Source organism: Rhinoderma darwinii, chromosome 9 (assembly GCF_050947455.1).
Source record: "Rhinoderma darwinii isolate aRhiDar2 chromosome 9, aRhiDar2.hap1, whole genome shotgun sequence".
NCBI lineage: Eukaryota > Metazoa > Chordata > Amphibia > Anura > Rhinodermatidae > Rhinoderma > Rhinoderma darwinii.
Window position 1 is genome coordinate 81935754 of NC_134695.1, and position 18288 is coordinate 81954041.

The 18288-nt window shown below is 41.1% G+C and overlaps 1 protein-coding gene across 3 annotated transcripts in view; it reads left to right on the top strand.

Annotated features, from left to right (window-relative positions):
• The window catches only part of BANP (BTG3 associated nuclear protein), a 343815-nt gene that overhangs the window by 92369 nt on the left and 233158 nt on the right, over positions 1-18288 (top strand). For all 3 annotated transcript variants that reach the window (XM_075838330.1, XM_075838329.1, XM_075838331.1), the window contains 3 exons: positions 4995-5106; positions 7946-8040; positions 9658-9857. In XM_075838330.1, coding sequence (XP_075694445.1) covers positions 5034-5106; positions 7946-8040; positions 9658-9857 — 368 coding nt within the window. In that variant the 5' untranslated portion in view covers positions 4995-5033. The remainder of the gene's footprint in view (positions 1-4994; positions 5107-7945; positions 8041-9657; positions 9858-18288) is intronic.

Here is an 18288-nt window from a genome sequence, read left to right on the forward strand (position 1 = left end):
AGGTTTCAATGCAGATGTGAATTTCACCTTAGTACAGTCATCCATAGTTTATGCCATAAATATCTGATAGGGGGATTTCAACCTCTTGGAACCCCACTTTTTGGGGAAAACCATGATCAACTGACTCCGGTTTGCCTTGACAAAGTGGTTGCTTACAGAAAGAGACCAAATGGAGAGGTAGCCGTGCTTGCTTGGCTGTTTGTGTAATGGCTCGTCCACGCTGCAGAATTGCTGCGTTTTTTCCGTCCGGAATTTCGGACAGAAAAACGCAGCAGAATACAGTAGCAGCATAGGGGATGAGATTTATCTGCGTAAAAATTCCGAGCATAAATTTACTTGCGGTGCATATTTTTCGGACTGCAGCATGTCAATTCCTTATGCCAGAATTGGTGACAAATTGTTGCAGAAATTTTCTGCAACCGTTCTGTTGTGTGTGGACATGCCCAAACTCTTCTAGATTGTAATGGAGAGATCTGAGCAAACGTGTTAACCTTTCCGTTGGGTCTTCTATATACAGCCACCGTTTCTGTCTGAACTGAGATCATGTGGATATATTATAAATGTTTCCCTGTGCACAATGCTCATCTGCTAAAACTCACAGTGTAAATATTCCTATAGCTTTGTTCTTTTTCTTCATATCTTAGTGTACCCTACCATAGAAAGACTTTGCACACTCGCAGTTCCAGGTCAGAGGGGTTAAAGGCTATATAAACCTTTTGAAAGGCAAATTGTTTTTTTTATAAAAATATCTATCAGTGTGTTTTGTGTAACTTTGTAAATACTCTTTTTTTTTTTTTTTTAATTCGGTTTACTTTTTTTAGATACAGCTGCTCAGTATTCTCTATACAGAGCAGCTGTATCTAGCGCTATTCACTGAATCGGTCAGTCCCGCGGACCTGTCGCCGCACGCAGGATCCTCCTGTAAACTATCACATCTAAGTTATGAACTGTCAGAGAGACACATGACCCGCAGTCATTGAACCCGTCAGGTCAGTGAATAGCGCTAGATACAGCTGCTCTGTATAGAGAATACTGAGCAGCTGTATCTCAAAAAGTAAAATTTATTTTTAATAGAAAGTATTTACGAAGTTACACAAGACACACTGATATTACTTTTTTTTTTTCCATTAAAAAAAAAAAAATGTTTTTGCCGTTCAAAGGTTTACATAGCCTTTAATTTGTGTATTTTAGGCTCCTTTCTGCTCTATGCGATACACAACCAGCTCAGACTTTCCACAAAGCTTTTGATGTCTGCTGATTTATACGTCAGCTTTAGTGAAATCTATTACTTGTTACATTTATTATAGCAGTCATTTTTTTTTAAATTAATCCCTAATGTGGAATAAAATAACAACAAAACAGATTCCGTCTCTGTGTCTGTTTTCAGTTAAATAACACTGTGTGAGCGGTATCTGGACAGTGTCCGGTGAATACAGCTCCAATGAGTAAGTCAAGGGGATTTCAAGGGGACAGAATGCTTTTCCCTTGGAGCAAATTCAGTGACCCGAGTTCCATTGCGGACCCTGCCGTGTTGGGGGTACCTGGGACACCTGTTATCACTCTGCCACCATTAGCAGATGCTCCTGCCTCGTTATTTCATCAGTTCGGGACAGTAATAATCTCTTTGATCAGATTTAAATATGAATAATTTATATATTTGGCATCACTTAAAGCTGCAGGATCTTGTGTTAAGTGGGGGTAGTGTCAGCAGTAAGCTGATTTATCAGCTAAGAAAGTCATCTTTGCAATTAGATAATTAATGACGTTATGCAGAAATACAGAGGTTTTGCCTTCTCAGATGTAACGGAATGGAAAGCTTTCTGCCCTAATAAATGTAACACTCCAGATGGAATCTGTATTAGCTGTGTAATAAAAGAACAGGCAACTGAAAGTGTAAAGGCAGGGTTCTCACTTGCTGTTGTATTAAACATCGTACTTTGCAACTATCACTTAAAAATTACAGAAAAAGCATCCGTTTTTCCAAATATTTCCTTTTAGGACATGTTCTTGTAGTTGCTTGTATGCAAAAACACAAGTATTTGCTGCATGTGAAAAGTGCAAATGTCAAAAAAGACATAACAAAATGCGCCCTGTGTGGACATGCACTTACAAAGAATAGAGATTAAAATGCAGAAAATTGAAATCTCTCTTTTCCTTTTGCATTGAAAACAGCAAAAAGGCCTCATTCACACGGCTGTATTATGGATTTATAATACAGCACCTGAAGGCCCCACTGGACCTCCTTGTGCCTCTGTCATATGGAGGCACACCGATATTTTGTCTTGCGCTCATGAAATCATTACATGTTTCATCACATGCCGTGCTATGGAGCATTGCTTATAGTAAAACAGGCGATGAGCCTGTTACAAGTATAGGCCAGGATCTTGAACAAGAGCTTATAAGGGGTGAAACTGTGCCAAACTCCCAGCTTTGACTGGTTGTCACCATGGCTTGTTTGTTGGATGACGGGCTCATGCTTTATGTATTACGGTTCCATGCAACCTCTGAGTTGTATGGAGCTGCACTGCGGCTCTGAAGTCCTACTGTACCTCTCTATGCCTCTGATTTCATATGAAGCCATGCATAGATTTTTCTTTTAGATTCCATATGAATCTGACGGACACAAGTGTCACATGGTCCATTTGATTCTGTATTATAGTTGTATTCTCCGCTGCATGCATTGCTGCCAGGGGAGAATATCTCTGTAATATCTAGCGATGTGAGGAGGCACCATACAACAGTATAGTAAGGAATCATAAGGGCTCTTTGTGCCACCATATAGGCTCTGTGCACGCAGCTCTGAATCTAGAATAGCTGTACAGGTAAACCAGGGATAAAAGAAGAAATCAATGAGCGTAATGTACAGTGGGTGAAGTTTCCTTTTATAAAGTTGCGTGTTAAAGGGGTTCTCCACTACCGGACAACGGATGACATATCCACTGGACAGTTCATTAGTATATGAGCGGTGCAGGTCAGACACCTGGACCCCCGCCGATCAGCTGCTACAGCTGCCTCCGGGCATCGGATGTCCATGCTGGAAGCAGATGGCTCCACATATATCATAGCGGACTTGCTGCAGTACTTCAGCTCGGCCGGACTTTGTGAATAATGTGAATCTTTAACCAGATGTTTATCTAGTTCATTATGGGCAGCTTTTTCTCCTCATCATTCGACACAATCTAAAATCTTTTCCAGCCATCTCAAGGGTAAAACACCCACCCGAAAATGCATTGGTTCTTCCCTGTCCGGATTCATATCCAGAGAATTAAATTCCTTTTTGTTGTTTCATATCAGAGGACTGACTGTAGATGTTTCTATTTTAGGGGTCTGTGGAAAATAACAGATTGTACCTTTTAATTTAGCTAATTTGTGCGTTATTGAAGAAACAAAGCCATCGTTGTGATAGAAACATTAGTCATTTGAGGTTCAGCCCTTTAAAAAAAAAAATCCCCTTGGCTCGTGATTTGGCGCTTGGTTTCGTGTGCTAGACAGCTGTTCAGGAGTTGAGTCAGTGAGTGCACCATAGCAGAACACTGGTAATCTCTTTCTCTCTACAGAAGAGGAACTCGTATTAAACATCAGAGCCAGTTCTTGCGTTATCTCCCAATGCCAGTTTCTTCGTATTGCCAGTGCAAGGCGGTGGAATTTTCTATCCTGGAAGCTATTCACTCGCTATTGCCAATAACCAATTAGACTGAAATTTGTGTTTGTAAAAGTCGTTTTACCTTCAGATTCTTGACCGGGTGCGTAAATATAAGGAGCACAATACGTATACACACAGCAGTGATATATACCAATCACATTTCACTAAGACCTATTTATTTATACTTCATTCTAGTAACTTAATATTATAAAGGTTACATAATGATGTGTTCTGTGATTTTTGTTATTATTTCATACTATACATATGTCTCTTTTTTAATGTAATGAGTAACTGTAACCATGAACCACATTGTTTGCGGCACTTGCCTTATGCAAACATATGAGGATTTTAGTCCAAAAACGATTGGCCATAGTGACGTCCTATCATAATGCAGTGCAATGCATACGAAGACTCACGATTTTTAACTAAGTCATGGTGACCTAATAGAAAATAATACAGTTGCTTTTTTGTTGATAAGAAACTCTCCAAGAATCCTACGAAGTTTGCACGCTGCAATGTTGATGCAGTGATTTGCGTATGAGCTTCAAATGTTACCAAAAGAAGTGGCGATCGAGGAAACGTTACATCAATATTAGTTTATCAGATTAATAATATGACGTCTACGCCAAATCAGTTAGCTAGAGGACGTGTCACTAGGTCATAAAAGTTGAACTGATTTACTAACCTGAATTGCGCTGTCTCCGAGTCCAGCGCTGTTTTTTTTTGGTGAACCCCCCCCCCCCCTGTTTCAGAGATATGGCCGACTGCTGTGTTCGCTCCCTATATGCTAATATGCTATAGGTAGCCAACGGGGTGGAGTTAGCCTTCCTGCCTCTGATGATGACCAATCAGCGTGAGGCAGCTTGTGGGTAGTTCCTATATGTTAATTCTCTGTACTTCGCCAACAGGGTGTGAACTACCCACAAGCTGCCTCGCGCTGATTGGTCATAATCAGAGGCAGGAAAGCTAACTCCACCCCTTTGGCTAACTATAGCAAATTAGCATATAGGGAGCCAACACAAAAGTGGACCATATCTCTGGAACAGGGAGGTCCAGGAAAAAAACAAAACCGCGCTGGAATCCGGGAGACAGCGCTATTCAGGTAAGTAAACCAGTTCAACCTACATGACCTAGTGACACGTCCTCTTTAACTAACTGATTTGACGTAGATGTCATACTATTAATCTGATAAACTAATATTGATATAACGTTTCCTCGATCCTCACCTCTATTGGTAACATTTGAAGCTTATACGCAAATCACTGCATCAATATTGCAGTGTGACACATGAGTTGTCAAAATGCAAATTAAACGTTTTCAACTCTGCATTTTTTTTTTTTTTTTTTTACAGAGCCACCAAGAACTGTGCTACAGCAAAGACGATTTATAAATGATGTCTGGACAGGACCTGGCAGAGGTGATTCAGATAACAGTAGATGAACTGGATCCTGAACATCACCCTGGTGAGTTAATTTCTCTGATCAATGAGCCAAATACAGAAGATCGGAAAAATATGTTTCCCACTTCCTACCTGAATAGTAACAGGACATCCTAAAGAAAGTGTAGATGAGATGAAGCATTTATCCAACATCACCGTCTCTGGAAGTTAAAAGTGTTGTCCCGTGTAAAACATTTATCACCTATCTATAGTATGGATAATAAACGTATGATTGCTAAGGGTCTGACTGCTGCAATCCGCAGCAATCAGATGTACGTCGGTCCCGCGTCCCTCGATTTAAATAGACCTTCGTTCACACGTGCGCAGTACTGCTCTATTCATTCTCTATGGGTCTGATTGAGACAACTGAGGACAGTGCTTGGCGAACTCCGTCAGTCCCATAGAGAATATACAGACCCCGGTAGTGCACACGCGTGACCACCACTCCATTCAAATGCGGGACACGGCACGTACGTGTTCATTGGGGGTTCTAATGGTCGGACCTGCAGCGATCACACAATTATCAACATATAATGCTTGCAACACTAAAACACATAAAAGAATGAACAGACCAAGAAATGCAGCTTGGTGTGTGCATAGTTCAGGATTATAACGGGGCCCAGTCATCTGGGCAAACCTCTTTCCTAATGAAACTATCGAGAGAACAGGGGACCGATGACACCATCCCCCTCCCCATCGCCGATACACGACCGCCGCATGCTCCTATAAGCTCAGTGGCGAGATGGCTGCGGGACTCCCCATTGAAGTCTATGTGAAATACGGAAAGAGCCGAGTGCTGCTTGCCTCATGGTCGTGTCACAGTCCACTGAAAACTTCAAGGCGGGAGATCTAAGATGAATAGGAAGAATACGTGTGCTTAATACTACTGTTTGTGAATGTTCTTGGTAGCGGTTTCTTATTAAATAAACGGCCTTTAATGTTTAATGCTCTTTTAATATATTATTTGAGAACTGGCTGCTGCACATTTGTATTTAGCACCGACATATAACTCGTTATGGTTCTCTTAGTTTATTTTTATTGGCCTATAAAACGCTGTTCAGATTGATCTTTATTAACCACTATGCCGTCTTTTTTCGTTTGCAGTTTATTTGTTAGTTAATTAAAACGACTTGTCTGCCGTGCAGATCGCTCACTAGTCTTTGCTGAGTTCCACGCAGACTGTAAATGGCCTTGTCTCATTTCCCAGCCTGCTTAAAGATTTGTGATGCAAGCCCTTATCTCGTTTTCAAGCAACCGTTTCAATTTCATTTTAAAATACGCATTATCTGCTTGTGCAGCTGTGACTAGGGAAGAGCATATTACAAGGGGTAGAGGTTGCATTTTATAAAGTGGTATAACCACCCTCCCTTTTTTTTTTTTTGGGAGGGGTTTACCTTTTTTATCTTTTATGGAGACAAATCCATTGTCGTCTATAGAATATGATCCACTTCATATTGACCTGCCCATACCGGAGGACCTATTGGTATTGAAAAGGTTTTGCAGCAGAATCCATTCTCAGCCACTCTGCGGGATCAAAATATTTATAGACTTTCAACATCAGACCAATCCTGGAGTCCATTTTACTTTTTTTTGTCACCAAACAAAAACAATTGAAGGAGTTGTCCACTACCGGAGAACTATCCACTGGATATGCCATAAGTATATGATCTGTGGGGGTCCCATACTCGGACCCTGCACAGATCAGCTGGTCCGGTGCCTCCGGGCACCGGACGTCCATGCCGAAAGCGGTTGGCTCCGGCCACGGAATAGCTGCCAAGCTGCAATACTGGACCTATGCTCCTATTCAAGTGAATAGGAGCAGAGCTGCAGTTCGGCAGCAGGGCCGCTTTGCAATGCACGGAGCCATCTGCTTCCGGCTCCGTACATTGCATACTATGCAAAGACATCCGGTTCCTGCAGGCCACCGGAGCAGCGGATTGGTGCGGGGTCTGGGTGTCGGACCCCCACAGATCATATTCTGATGACCTATCTGGTTGATAGGTCATCAGTTGTCTGGTAGTGGACAACCCCTTTAAAGTGTCCCAATTAAATTCCACTTCCCGATCTGACATTGGTCGAGGAGAGGCACAGTGTGCACGCTTTTTGGTAATTCGAACAGGACCCGTGCACTAGTTTCTCCTGAGCTTCATACGGTTGCCTTGGCAACTGTCCCGTTCAGCGTGCACCCTGCGTCTATCTATGCCCGATGTCAGATAGGCCCGGGAGAATTGAATTGGAGAAACACTGTAAATCCTAATAAAAGACACTCAATAGTTAGTGCTCCTTATCTTGGGGGAAACCGCAGCATCCGACAGGTAAAAAATAATCCAACCTGTCAGATCCTTGTTTGTCTACCCGATGGAAAATAGATTCCTGGATTCCTTAAAAATCCATAGGATTAAAATCTAGAAACCTAATGTATATGAGCAGTTTAAGAACCCGTCAGCTGATACATTCATGTCAACCACTATAGGATCTTGACGTTTGGTTACTGACTATCTGATTGCATTGTCTTCACTTGTAAATGAGCTCTATGGCTGGAGGCCAGACGTGTGGTCACTTCAGAGAAAAACAGACACTTGGATTTTGAGCAGATGCTTGCAAAAATGATTTATTCTTTCTAGGTTTTACAAACTGTTTACTCACTGATCACTCATAGCCAACAAAGGATCGGCCTTGTATAGAGCCAGAAGAATGTGTTATCGCGCGCCATCACCCCACCCATTCTCTGTCATCTGTAAGACATGTGTGTTTACAAGCATCGGGTCAGACGTGACCCTCTCATTTGTCCAGGATAACAAACTTTCTGTCCTGATAAATGTTTCATTTTCTGTTTGTTTATATTTTTCTTTTCTTTTTCACAGTTGTTCTGGAGAATCATGGCGTCCTGGAGGATGACCTGGCGCCTTCGTTGAAACGACAGCGCATAGAAATCAACTGTCAGGATCCATCCATAAAGGTTTCAGCGTTCACCATATGTTCCCTTTCCTTACACTTACATGTTGATATCCTTAAATTGATCAAATCAGAATGTGTACTAAACTAGCTTGGAGATGTCTTCCTAGAAGATGGAGACTCCTTCTCTACCAGAGATATGGCAATGTAGATACAAGTCTAAGCACACATATTTCTTTCTTGGCTACTCCTTATACTTTGTGTAATTATTTTGGATACACACATTAATAAACCAGACTGCTTGAGTGATGGTAGCTCAGTTTGTTGATGCTCTGATGAGACATACACACTCCATTTAAAACCAATAGTTTAACACTAGGTTGCCCCATAGCTGCTTATTCCAACGTAAATCCAATAATACCTTTTACATAAAGGGGTTTGTCCTGTCCAACAGCTTTTTTTCCCCATATGATCTATTAAGACACATGTACGCCATAGAGGGGGCTCCCCACTTTAGAACACTTCCGTTAGCCAAAATAGGTAGCTGTTGCAAAGAGCCTCACCAGCCTGGGAAGACTTGGCGCAACAGTGTATTACATGGTCACCCTTTCATTTGAATGAACACTACGTAATATTAAATTTCCGCTGCAACACCGCTACTTACTGACGGTTTCTACAGCAAGAAGGGCTTTGATGTGAGAGGCTGTTGTCCTTTTTTTTTTGTACTGGCATAGCCCTGCAATATTCCTCTTTATTCCATCTAGGTTAAAAAGCCTTAGAGGGAAAAATGACATCCCAAGTGATGTCATCTCTTATGGCTTGTCCTGTCTGTTTCCATATAGTATATTTTGTTACCTACATCCTCACTTTTTTGTTTTGTGCCTTTCATACCACCTACTGCCACTAGATGGCAAACTTGCCATTTCTGAGGGCTATTCCTTAAAATTCGGTTTCAAGGCAAATGATTTCTATGCAAGGTCAGAGATTAAATTCCTCTTTTTACCTACATTTTTCTGTCAGCAAGTCTGTAAAAAATGGAAGTGAATTATGCCCCAGCTTAATCTCAGAGCTGGATATATTTCTGAAAATTAGACATCTGGATTATACAGGGAATATTTTAATATAGGTTTTGAATTTTACGGCATTGCGGGAGGCATAATATGACTAATACTTGTAAATATTCTTAATCTGGACATTAAAACTTTCAGTTCCTATGTTGTAACTATAATGTTCTGTGAAAGGTCAGTAAATGTGAACTGGAAAACCATATGTGGTTGAGTTATAGATATTTTTAGATAAGTAGTTAAAGTGATATATTTTCGGGTTTGATTTATTTATTTATTTTTTCATTCATTAGTTTTCATCTCTCTGAAAAATCTTAACTTTTATTTCATAATTTTTTTCACTGATGGGTTTCATTAACATCTATAGTTTTGGGTGGAATCAATATCATTACTTTCTGGGCTCTGCAGTGACTATTGTGGGTTCTTGCTCCTCCAGCAGTTATGAACCTTAACAATTCTCCCTGAATTATGAAAAAGTGAATTCAAAGTCCTACTAACCCTGTATTGTGACTTGCCTGCCTCATAAACATATGAAGATTTCTCCAAATAATGAGAATATTTTTATATTTGTTCCTTCTGAAAACTTATATTCTAATACTGCTTTTCTTCCTTTGTAGTCCTTCTTGTACTCCATCAATCAAACGATCTGCCTGCGGCTGGACAGCATTGAGTCCAAGCTGCAAGTTCTAGAGGCGACTTGTAAGTCCCTAGAGGAGAAGCTGGACCTGATCATGAACAAACAGCCCAGCCCAATCCAAGTGCCTATGGTGGCCGGGTCGCCTCTTGGAGCTACTCAGACATGGAACAAAGTCAGATGGTAGGAGAGAACAACTATAATAGTATTAGGACATGTAGTATTATTGGATGTTTTTTGTTTTTTTTTATTACTATAGCTTGCTGCATATTTATAATTTACAGTTTTACTAACCTGGCCGGAGCCTGCAGGAGTCCTTGTCTGGTTGTATACCATAGAGACACATTAGATGTAACTTGCTCTTTCTGTGAATTCCTCCCGTTATTCACTATAGTTCTAAGAAGGTGCCATTTTTGCTAAAATATGATATAAATCATGTACGAGTCTCTTTGTTGCTAAGCTTGCCCAAGACAAACGTCAACATATTAGACAGCACTGCACAAAGGTGAAATAGAAACAGTGAGTTACTTAGAAATGAAATATTGAATAACTTTCTAGGAAATATAAATTGTAACATTAAGGCCCCATGCACATGAACGTGCTTTTGCGGCCGCAATTCCCCCGAAAATGCACGGGAGAATTGCGGCCTCATTAATTTCTATGGGGCCATGCACACGACCGTAGTTTTTACGATCCGTGCATGGCCCGGGAGCCCGCACCGCAGAAAGAATGGACATGTCTTATTACTGCCGTCTTCTGCGGTCCGGGCTCATAGAAAATAATGCGTGACCCACGATTTGCAGGCGGCTCGCTGCTGACAGTCCGCTGCCGGCCGACCCGAAAATCACAGCCGTGCACATGGCTACGGTCATGTGCATGAGGGTTTAGTCTTGTGCTAAATGACGACCACAGGCACCTCTTATAGGTGTGTACTTTTACATAGTTTCATTTTAGGGAGTAAGTAAAGCTGTCCTTAGTCCTAAAGATTGTCATCAACGATCGGAGAAGTTCTGCAATCATTAACAATAATCATTATGTCTATGGTACTATAAATTATCAGCTTTGGCAGATGCAATGATTGGCTTTGTGTCTAAAAAGTTGCTTGCAGTCACTATCTCTACCATAATATGAGAAAAATACAAGTGAGGCCATGGAAAAAGGATATTTCCTACAGTTCAAAAGATTTTCCATTGTGAATATTGTTCAACAATTTGGAAATATCTCTCCGTTTATTGCCTTTTCCTGATGAATGTTCTAATCACAAAAAAACATTGCAACATTTGTTAGAGCATCTTTACATCTTTGTCCATCTTGTGATACCCCTGTGAAAAGGATCCTGTCCAGGTGAAAGTGAATGGATCATTCCACTGTTTAAGGGTGGCTCTTTCGGCCGACATCTATTCCTCCCGACGGCACCATTTGGGCTCTGTTCACATCAGCGTTGCCCTTCCGTGAGGGGTTCCGTAGGAGATTTCCATCGAGTTAACCCCCCAACGGAAAGGCAAACTGAAACCTTAGCTTCCGTTTCCCTCACCATTGATCTCAATGGTGACGGAAACGTTGCTAAAAGGTTTCCGTTTTTCGCCGTTGTGACAGGGTTCCGTTCTTTTGACGGAATTAATATCAATGTTGACTACACTTGATTCTGTCAAAAGAACGGAACCCTGTCACAATGGTTACAAATGGAAACCTTTTAGCAACATTTCCATCACCATTGTGAACTATCTATCTATCTATCTATCTATCTATCTATCTATCTATCTATCTATCTATCTATCTATCTATCTATCTATCTATCTATCTATCTATCTATCTATCTATTCTATCTAAAACAACATTCTTTGTCCTGATCTAAGGCATCCTAAATGTGGCCATACATCTTAGTTGTTTTCTGGAGAGTTAGGACAACCCCATACACGTTAGATGGCCGGCAGGTTCGGTTGACATTAAAGGGTAAATAAACGTTCAACAAACTCCTGATGTGTCGTAGTGACATTTCAGAAGTTTTGATTGGTGGGGGTCCGAGCACTGAGACCTCCACCAAATGCTAAAACGAAGCGGCACAAAAGCTTGTGTGAGCGCTGAGCCGCTTCGTTTCTGTTTGGCTTTTTACGGAAATCGATGCGGTGTACAGGCTCAATGGAAAGTCTATGAGCCTGTACACCACTACATCGGCTTTCTGGAAAAAGCAGAACAGAAACAAAGCGCTTCATTTTAACGATTGGTGTGGGTCTCAGTGCTCGGACCCCCACCAATCAAAACTTCTGACATGTCACTGTAACATGTCAGGGGTTTGTTGAACGTTTAGTTACCCTTTAATCTAATGTGTATGGACACCTGAAGTAAAGTGAATAATCTGCTACATGGTGAAAGATTAATTCTCTAAAGCCTTATTACTGTAACACTCGCTGCTAGTTTTCCCTAAGGGTCCTCACTGTACAAACTCCTTGTTCTCAGTCATGCTGTTATTCAAGAATCCCATAGTCATTCATTTTTTTTATTTTTTGTATATTTAAATACTTATTCATGCCTTAACATTGTTCAGCAAAGCCTTTTAGAGACTTTCATCATCTCCTTATTTACTGTTACCATTATTTCTATGCCTTACAGGCAAAACAGTTTGAAGTACATGAGTCTATTAAATCTCGCTTGATTAAATTAGCCTTTGGAAGTAATGCTGTAGGGTCTTCGTTCAAAAAGATATTACCTATATGTAAATCACGTGCAGACTTTATCTTTACTTTTACCGCATGTCTTCTTAGATAGACATGAGAGAGTAGCAGACTTTCCCCCTAATATCCCATTAGTCAAAAGAATAAACAAACCTTTTTTCCGAATAGTCACATCAGCCCTCCCGTGATAATGCCCCCTGCTGGCAGGAAGGTACATACAAGCAGAAGTTTGCAGGTAACGGCATGTCTTTTAAAATGCAGGAGGAGCACACAACACTTTCCTTGTGTGACAACAGCTGTCTGCTTTCTTTGCCTGGCAGCAGTGGTCAGTGGCAGCATTGACACCAGGTGGAAGTACCTGAACGCCAAATGTCTGAAGAACCTGGATCAAAACTTGGTCACTGGGGCAGATTTCCTTGGCGACTTGCTAACACCATGCGATTCAGATTATTTGAAATAACATAAGTTATTAGGTTGACAAATGTCAAAGACCCACATGCTTCCAATTATTATACAAAGCACCATACTACTGAACATAAAGAAACGGACCAATAAGATACAGTGTAATGAAAATTGAAGTATAATTTCTTTATGTCTAAATGTCTGTTATTTTGAATCCGTGTTTTCATTTTTATGTACAATCCTCCCTTCCTGTATCTGTCAAGGGATAACTTTTTTTTTTGTCTTGAATTTGGCCCCAACTTGTTGACTTCCTCAGGGCATTTGTAATCCAGTTTGTATTTCAGGCAAACAACAACAACAAAACATGATTTCTAAGTCAAATACTTTCTTGTTTAACTATTAATAATATAATATGTATAATATCTTCTCTAATATCTAAAGTGAAGTATCACAATAGGTAGTAAAATCCCTCAGGTAAGTAGCAGCTGTTAGAATTGTATTTTGCAGCAGTTATTGTGTAGCATCAGCTGTGTTTCGATGTAAAGCTTCAGACGCAAGTTCATATCCTGCCAATTTGTAGCTCTTGAGCTTCTGGTTAACTGATACTTTTAATACATTATATCCGGGTCGCAGATGTGCAATTATTTTCTTATTTCATTTTGATGTGAATCAGGATGAATCATTGCCCTCGAGGAAATGCGCTTAAACCGCAGCTGAGCTTTGCAAATTGATGCATCCAAACTTTAGTGCATGTACTCATGACGGCGCCATGTTGAATTTCGGTTGTATTTGGCCCATGAGTGTCTTTGGGATCGTGCCATGGTCAAAAATTAGCATCATTGTTCAATATAAAAGAGAGAAAGTCATTGTGGCCTCCTAGTGCATTAGTACATCATTAAAGGGCTTATCTGATCTTGATATATCCCCTTTCCATATCCCCTTTCTGGGCATATAGACATCATAGCAGGGAGTTCCCTGTACGGAACCCCCTCCCATATATGAGCCAGAGCCTTGAGCTGCTAACATGGACTGTGATTTGTTTAAATGGCCTCATGTAATACTACATTTCCCCTGTAGGGCCACTAGTTTTATATATTAATTCATTTGTAAACTTGCCTGAAGAAGGAGCCTCTGTGCTCTGAAAGCTTCATATATAATTTTTCTCGTTCGCCAATAAATGTATCATACCTACAATACTTTTGTCTTTTTTGACACAAAAGTATTTCATTGCATATTGTCTCTAGTTAGACTTCATTTCACATCTGCGTCAGGGCTCCGTCCATAGGTTCTGTCGGAGCTTTCCTTCAGGGGAACCCATGAACGGAACCCTGACTGAAACAAACAGAAACAGTAGGATTCCGTTTGCATCACCATTGATTTCAATGATGACGGATCCGGTGCAAATGGTTTCGACTGCGCTATTCACTCTGTCAAAACGACGGAACCCTTACACAACGGGGACAAATGGAAACCACCGGATCCATGACCATTGAAATCAATGGTGATGCAAATGCAAACCTTTGGTTTCTGTTTGTTTTATTTTGGATTCCGTTCGTGGGTTCCCCTGACAGAAAGGTCCGACAGAACCCACGAACGGAGTCCCGACGTAGATGTGAACGAAGCCTTAGGCTGGGTTCACACTGAGTTTTTTGCAGGCAGAAAATCTGATTTTGAGGCAGATTTTGCTCTGCCTGCACGCTGATTTTCGCTGCGTTTTTCCCCCACGGCCATTGAGCGCCGCGGGCAAAAAACGCACCGAAATACGCTTTGATGTCAATGGGAGGTCAGAGGCGTAAACTCAGGGCATGTCTCTTCTTTTTCTCGCAAGACAGTTTTTCCGCTCGTGGGAAAAAAACACCTTCCCCTCATTAAAATCAATGGGAGACATTTTCGGCCGTTTTTTGGCGTGTTTTTTGAGGTGGTTTCCGCGTCAAAACACTCGTCAAAAAACTCAGAGTGAACTCCTCCTTAGAAAAGAGCAGGCGGACTTCAGGATGTGGGGGTGGGGGGGTCGGGGGGGGGGGAGAGTTTCTCTGCTAAAGCTTGCTCTCTGTACTCATAGCCTGCCTGACTCTGCAGCCAGCCCTCTCATTGCCACTGGGACACATATAAGTTATCTTCTTAGTGCTTCTCTCATGTAATCGTTGCAGTAGCTGCTTGTGTCGCTCTGTCTGCTTTGTTAGAACTGTTTTCTGTTTCAGCGTTCTTGTTTCCTAATCTGCTTCATACATACCTTCCTCTTTTTCTGTAGGGTATCATTTTTAATAATCTGCTTTACCACCGTTTCTCTATTTCCGGCGATGTCCCTGCATTTCTCTGACTCCATGTGCACTTTTCCCTGTGCTGTCTAATGTTAGCTCCAAGTATCTTCTAATAATAAGTAAAAATCTATATGTAAGTGCTAATGATGGTCCTCACATCGTGCTAAAAATGCGTTTTTGTTGCGAACTGCGGCAAAATCGTGTCATTTTGCCGTGATTTTTGCAAAATTGCGGTAAAAGTGCGCTTTTGACGCAATACGCAGCAAAAATCTAATGTTTAGCACGTTTTGAGATGTTTTTATTGGGAGATAATTGCAGCCAACTTTAGACAACGTACACTGTAAACGATAGAGAAAAATAAATGTATGTATGAAATAGTTTAGGAAACAAGAACGCTGGCTTACTGAAACAGAAAATAGTTATAAAGCAGACAGAGCGACACAAGCAGCTACTGCAACAAGTACATAGGAGAGCAGTACTAAGAAGATAACTTACATGTGTCCCAGGGGCGACGAATGGGCCATTGAAATTAAGAGAGATTAGTGTATATATTTATGTATGTGTAAATATATATATATAATCTAACCCTAAATGTCTAAACATTTATTCATATATCATGAGACAGCTTTTTAAAAAAAAAAGATTTTATATATGTATATATATATCTATCATGCGCGCTACCGAAGTCGCCGCAAGGCATGCAAGGAAGTTCATGCTGCTGTGTCCGGCAGATTTACATATCAGTGAATTGCCCCCCGCTATAGACAGAACAGAAAATAGCGGGGCAGCTGTAACTGAATAGGAGGTTAAAAGAATTCTGAAAGCACTAAAATTCGGGTGAAACATCATAACGACATTGGGGACTGAAGAGCATAATGATTTTGAGGTTTTTAATGAAAACTAAGGTACGATTTAACAATTTTGCCAGTGGTCTCGACCAGGATCTGTGGCATTCAGCTTATGATTGATAAGGATAGAAATCAAACAAAGCATGAAATATGTTGTACATTAGAGCGCCGCTATTGTAGAGGCTGCGTGTAGCATTCTGCCATGCTTGTCAATGGGGTTCAGAGACCATGTAGAAAACATGGGGGGGTCTAATGCAGTGTGAGCTGCTTTTCCTTCCTAGATGTGTTCTTAGCTATTCACCAGGCGGGAATGTTTCCTGCAGCCCTAAAGTTCTGATCCATGGAGCCCAACCGCAGACCCCCAGACTGATAGTTCACGGTGCCATTTATTAAATGCAACTGTGCCCTGGCCTGTCTTATAAGCTTAGTTCCTAGAGACTTGGTTATATGCTGGCTGTTCCATCATATACAGAATTGGCAGGATAGCCACACATACGTTAATGTGAATCTGCTTGCGAGCTGTTCTTCTGAAGTTTTATAAGTTTGCGGATAAGCAGAGCCAAATACTTATAGCCCTTTTTATTTTATGAGCAAAAAGACATCAGTTTTCGATCTGCTGGTAAATAAATGAAATAATGGTTTATTCATTGGGTTTATTTTTCCTGAATGTTTGTGTTTTTGAAGGTTTCTCCAGCTTTTGTTCACCACAACACTACCGACTAATTTCCATAGGTTAAGTTCTTCCTGCCTAGCTTTGGTTTTCTTCATCTCCACAATTAAGGATATAAGAAAAGTCAGGTCACAAAAGGCCCAATCTCAATAAAAATGTCATTTAAAGTTCGTATTGCATGTACTGTGGTCGATTGTAGCATATTACAATCTCATTTGTGTTCTTCTGTGTCCCTGGTTTTACACCTCTGCACGTCGTGTGGGATTTTCATCTTACTCATGGGCTATGCTGGAGCTTGTAGTGAGACGACAGCCGGACTCGCAGGTGCCTATGTCGGGTGTCGAGAATGCAGGTTCCACCTAACTAGTATGGAGGAAATGACACTTTCTTGGCTGGCCTCTTGCACCTCTCTCCGGGGCCCGGCCCTAAACTCTATTAGGCTTTTGTAAACAATCAAATACACTTTAGTTTTCCCTTTCTTTCCTGGTCCTTCTATAGGAGAGCTGAGTGGTGATGATGGGCCTATAAAACAAAAATGGGCTCTCCTGCCATAGCGTATAGTAAAATATCCAGTGACTAACCTCCTATGTATCCTCTCCGGGAACAGCTGGCATTGTCTCCCATAGAGCCGGCTCCGAGTGTTGTAGACAATTTATCTGGCAGTAATGACGGAAGATAAAACCACAGGGGGAAAATGTGTTTTACTTAAAGATGCTTTCAGCTCTAATAAAACTCTAAAGAGGAGAAACTAGTTAAGTGTAGCGCGTTCTACTTCACAGACTCGCCTGGAAAGCCAGTTTCTGCTGGGTCCGAGCCAACAACACAGTCCAGCGAAACGTTTGGCTTTCCTGATTTTATTTGGATTTTCACATTCCCATCAAAGTTCATACAGAGCTTGACCATAATCTAACAAACATCCACTCTTCATGATTATTCTTAGAGGTGTTGATATGTCATAATGCGTCCTAGCTAGAAGTTCTTTTTCTGCACGTTGCTTGTGATGATCCTCGAGATGATGGTAGTGATTGATAACCCTCCACTCTCCGCTATACACTGATGAGATGATGTTTGTCATTAATATTCAGTAAAGACTTGTTTATGGGTCTTTGAGTTTCAAGATAGGTTTTGGATAAAAATCAACCTTATTTTTAGTTGAACTTTTAGGGCTTGTCCACATGTAACAGAATTGCTGCAGAAAATTTCTGCAGCAATTCCGTTGAAAGTAGGAGACTTTCCGCTGTGGCAAAAACACGCAATTTCATGCATTTTTGACTGTATAAAATGGTGCGTACTTTGCTGCATTTTTCAGAACTAAAGATCCGCACGGCAGGTCAATTTCTGGTTGGAAATTTTACGCAGCTTGTGGATGAGATTTGTTAAATCTCACCCACTCTGCTGCTACTGTATTCTGCTGCGTATTTTCCATCCGCAATTCCAGACGGAAAAAAACGAAGCGATACCGCTACGTGTGGACAAGCCCTTTTCACATCACCTCACCTCCTACTTGAGAATGCCAACCTTATTGGCAAATTTACTTTCACAACAACATTGTAACTAGATAATGTATGGTAATGCCGCAAGTTTAATTTGGTAAATCTGTCTTGTGAGCTACTTGGGGCTTGTGGTCCCTATCAAAGAGACTCGAGGAGTATGGCACCTTCACAGTCAACAAGTGGGGGTATTCGAGGGTCTCACTCCCAGTTTAGGGGAGAGTTTGATGCCCTTTAATACACAAAACCACCCCACCGCATGTGCTGCAGG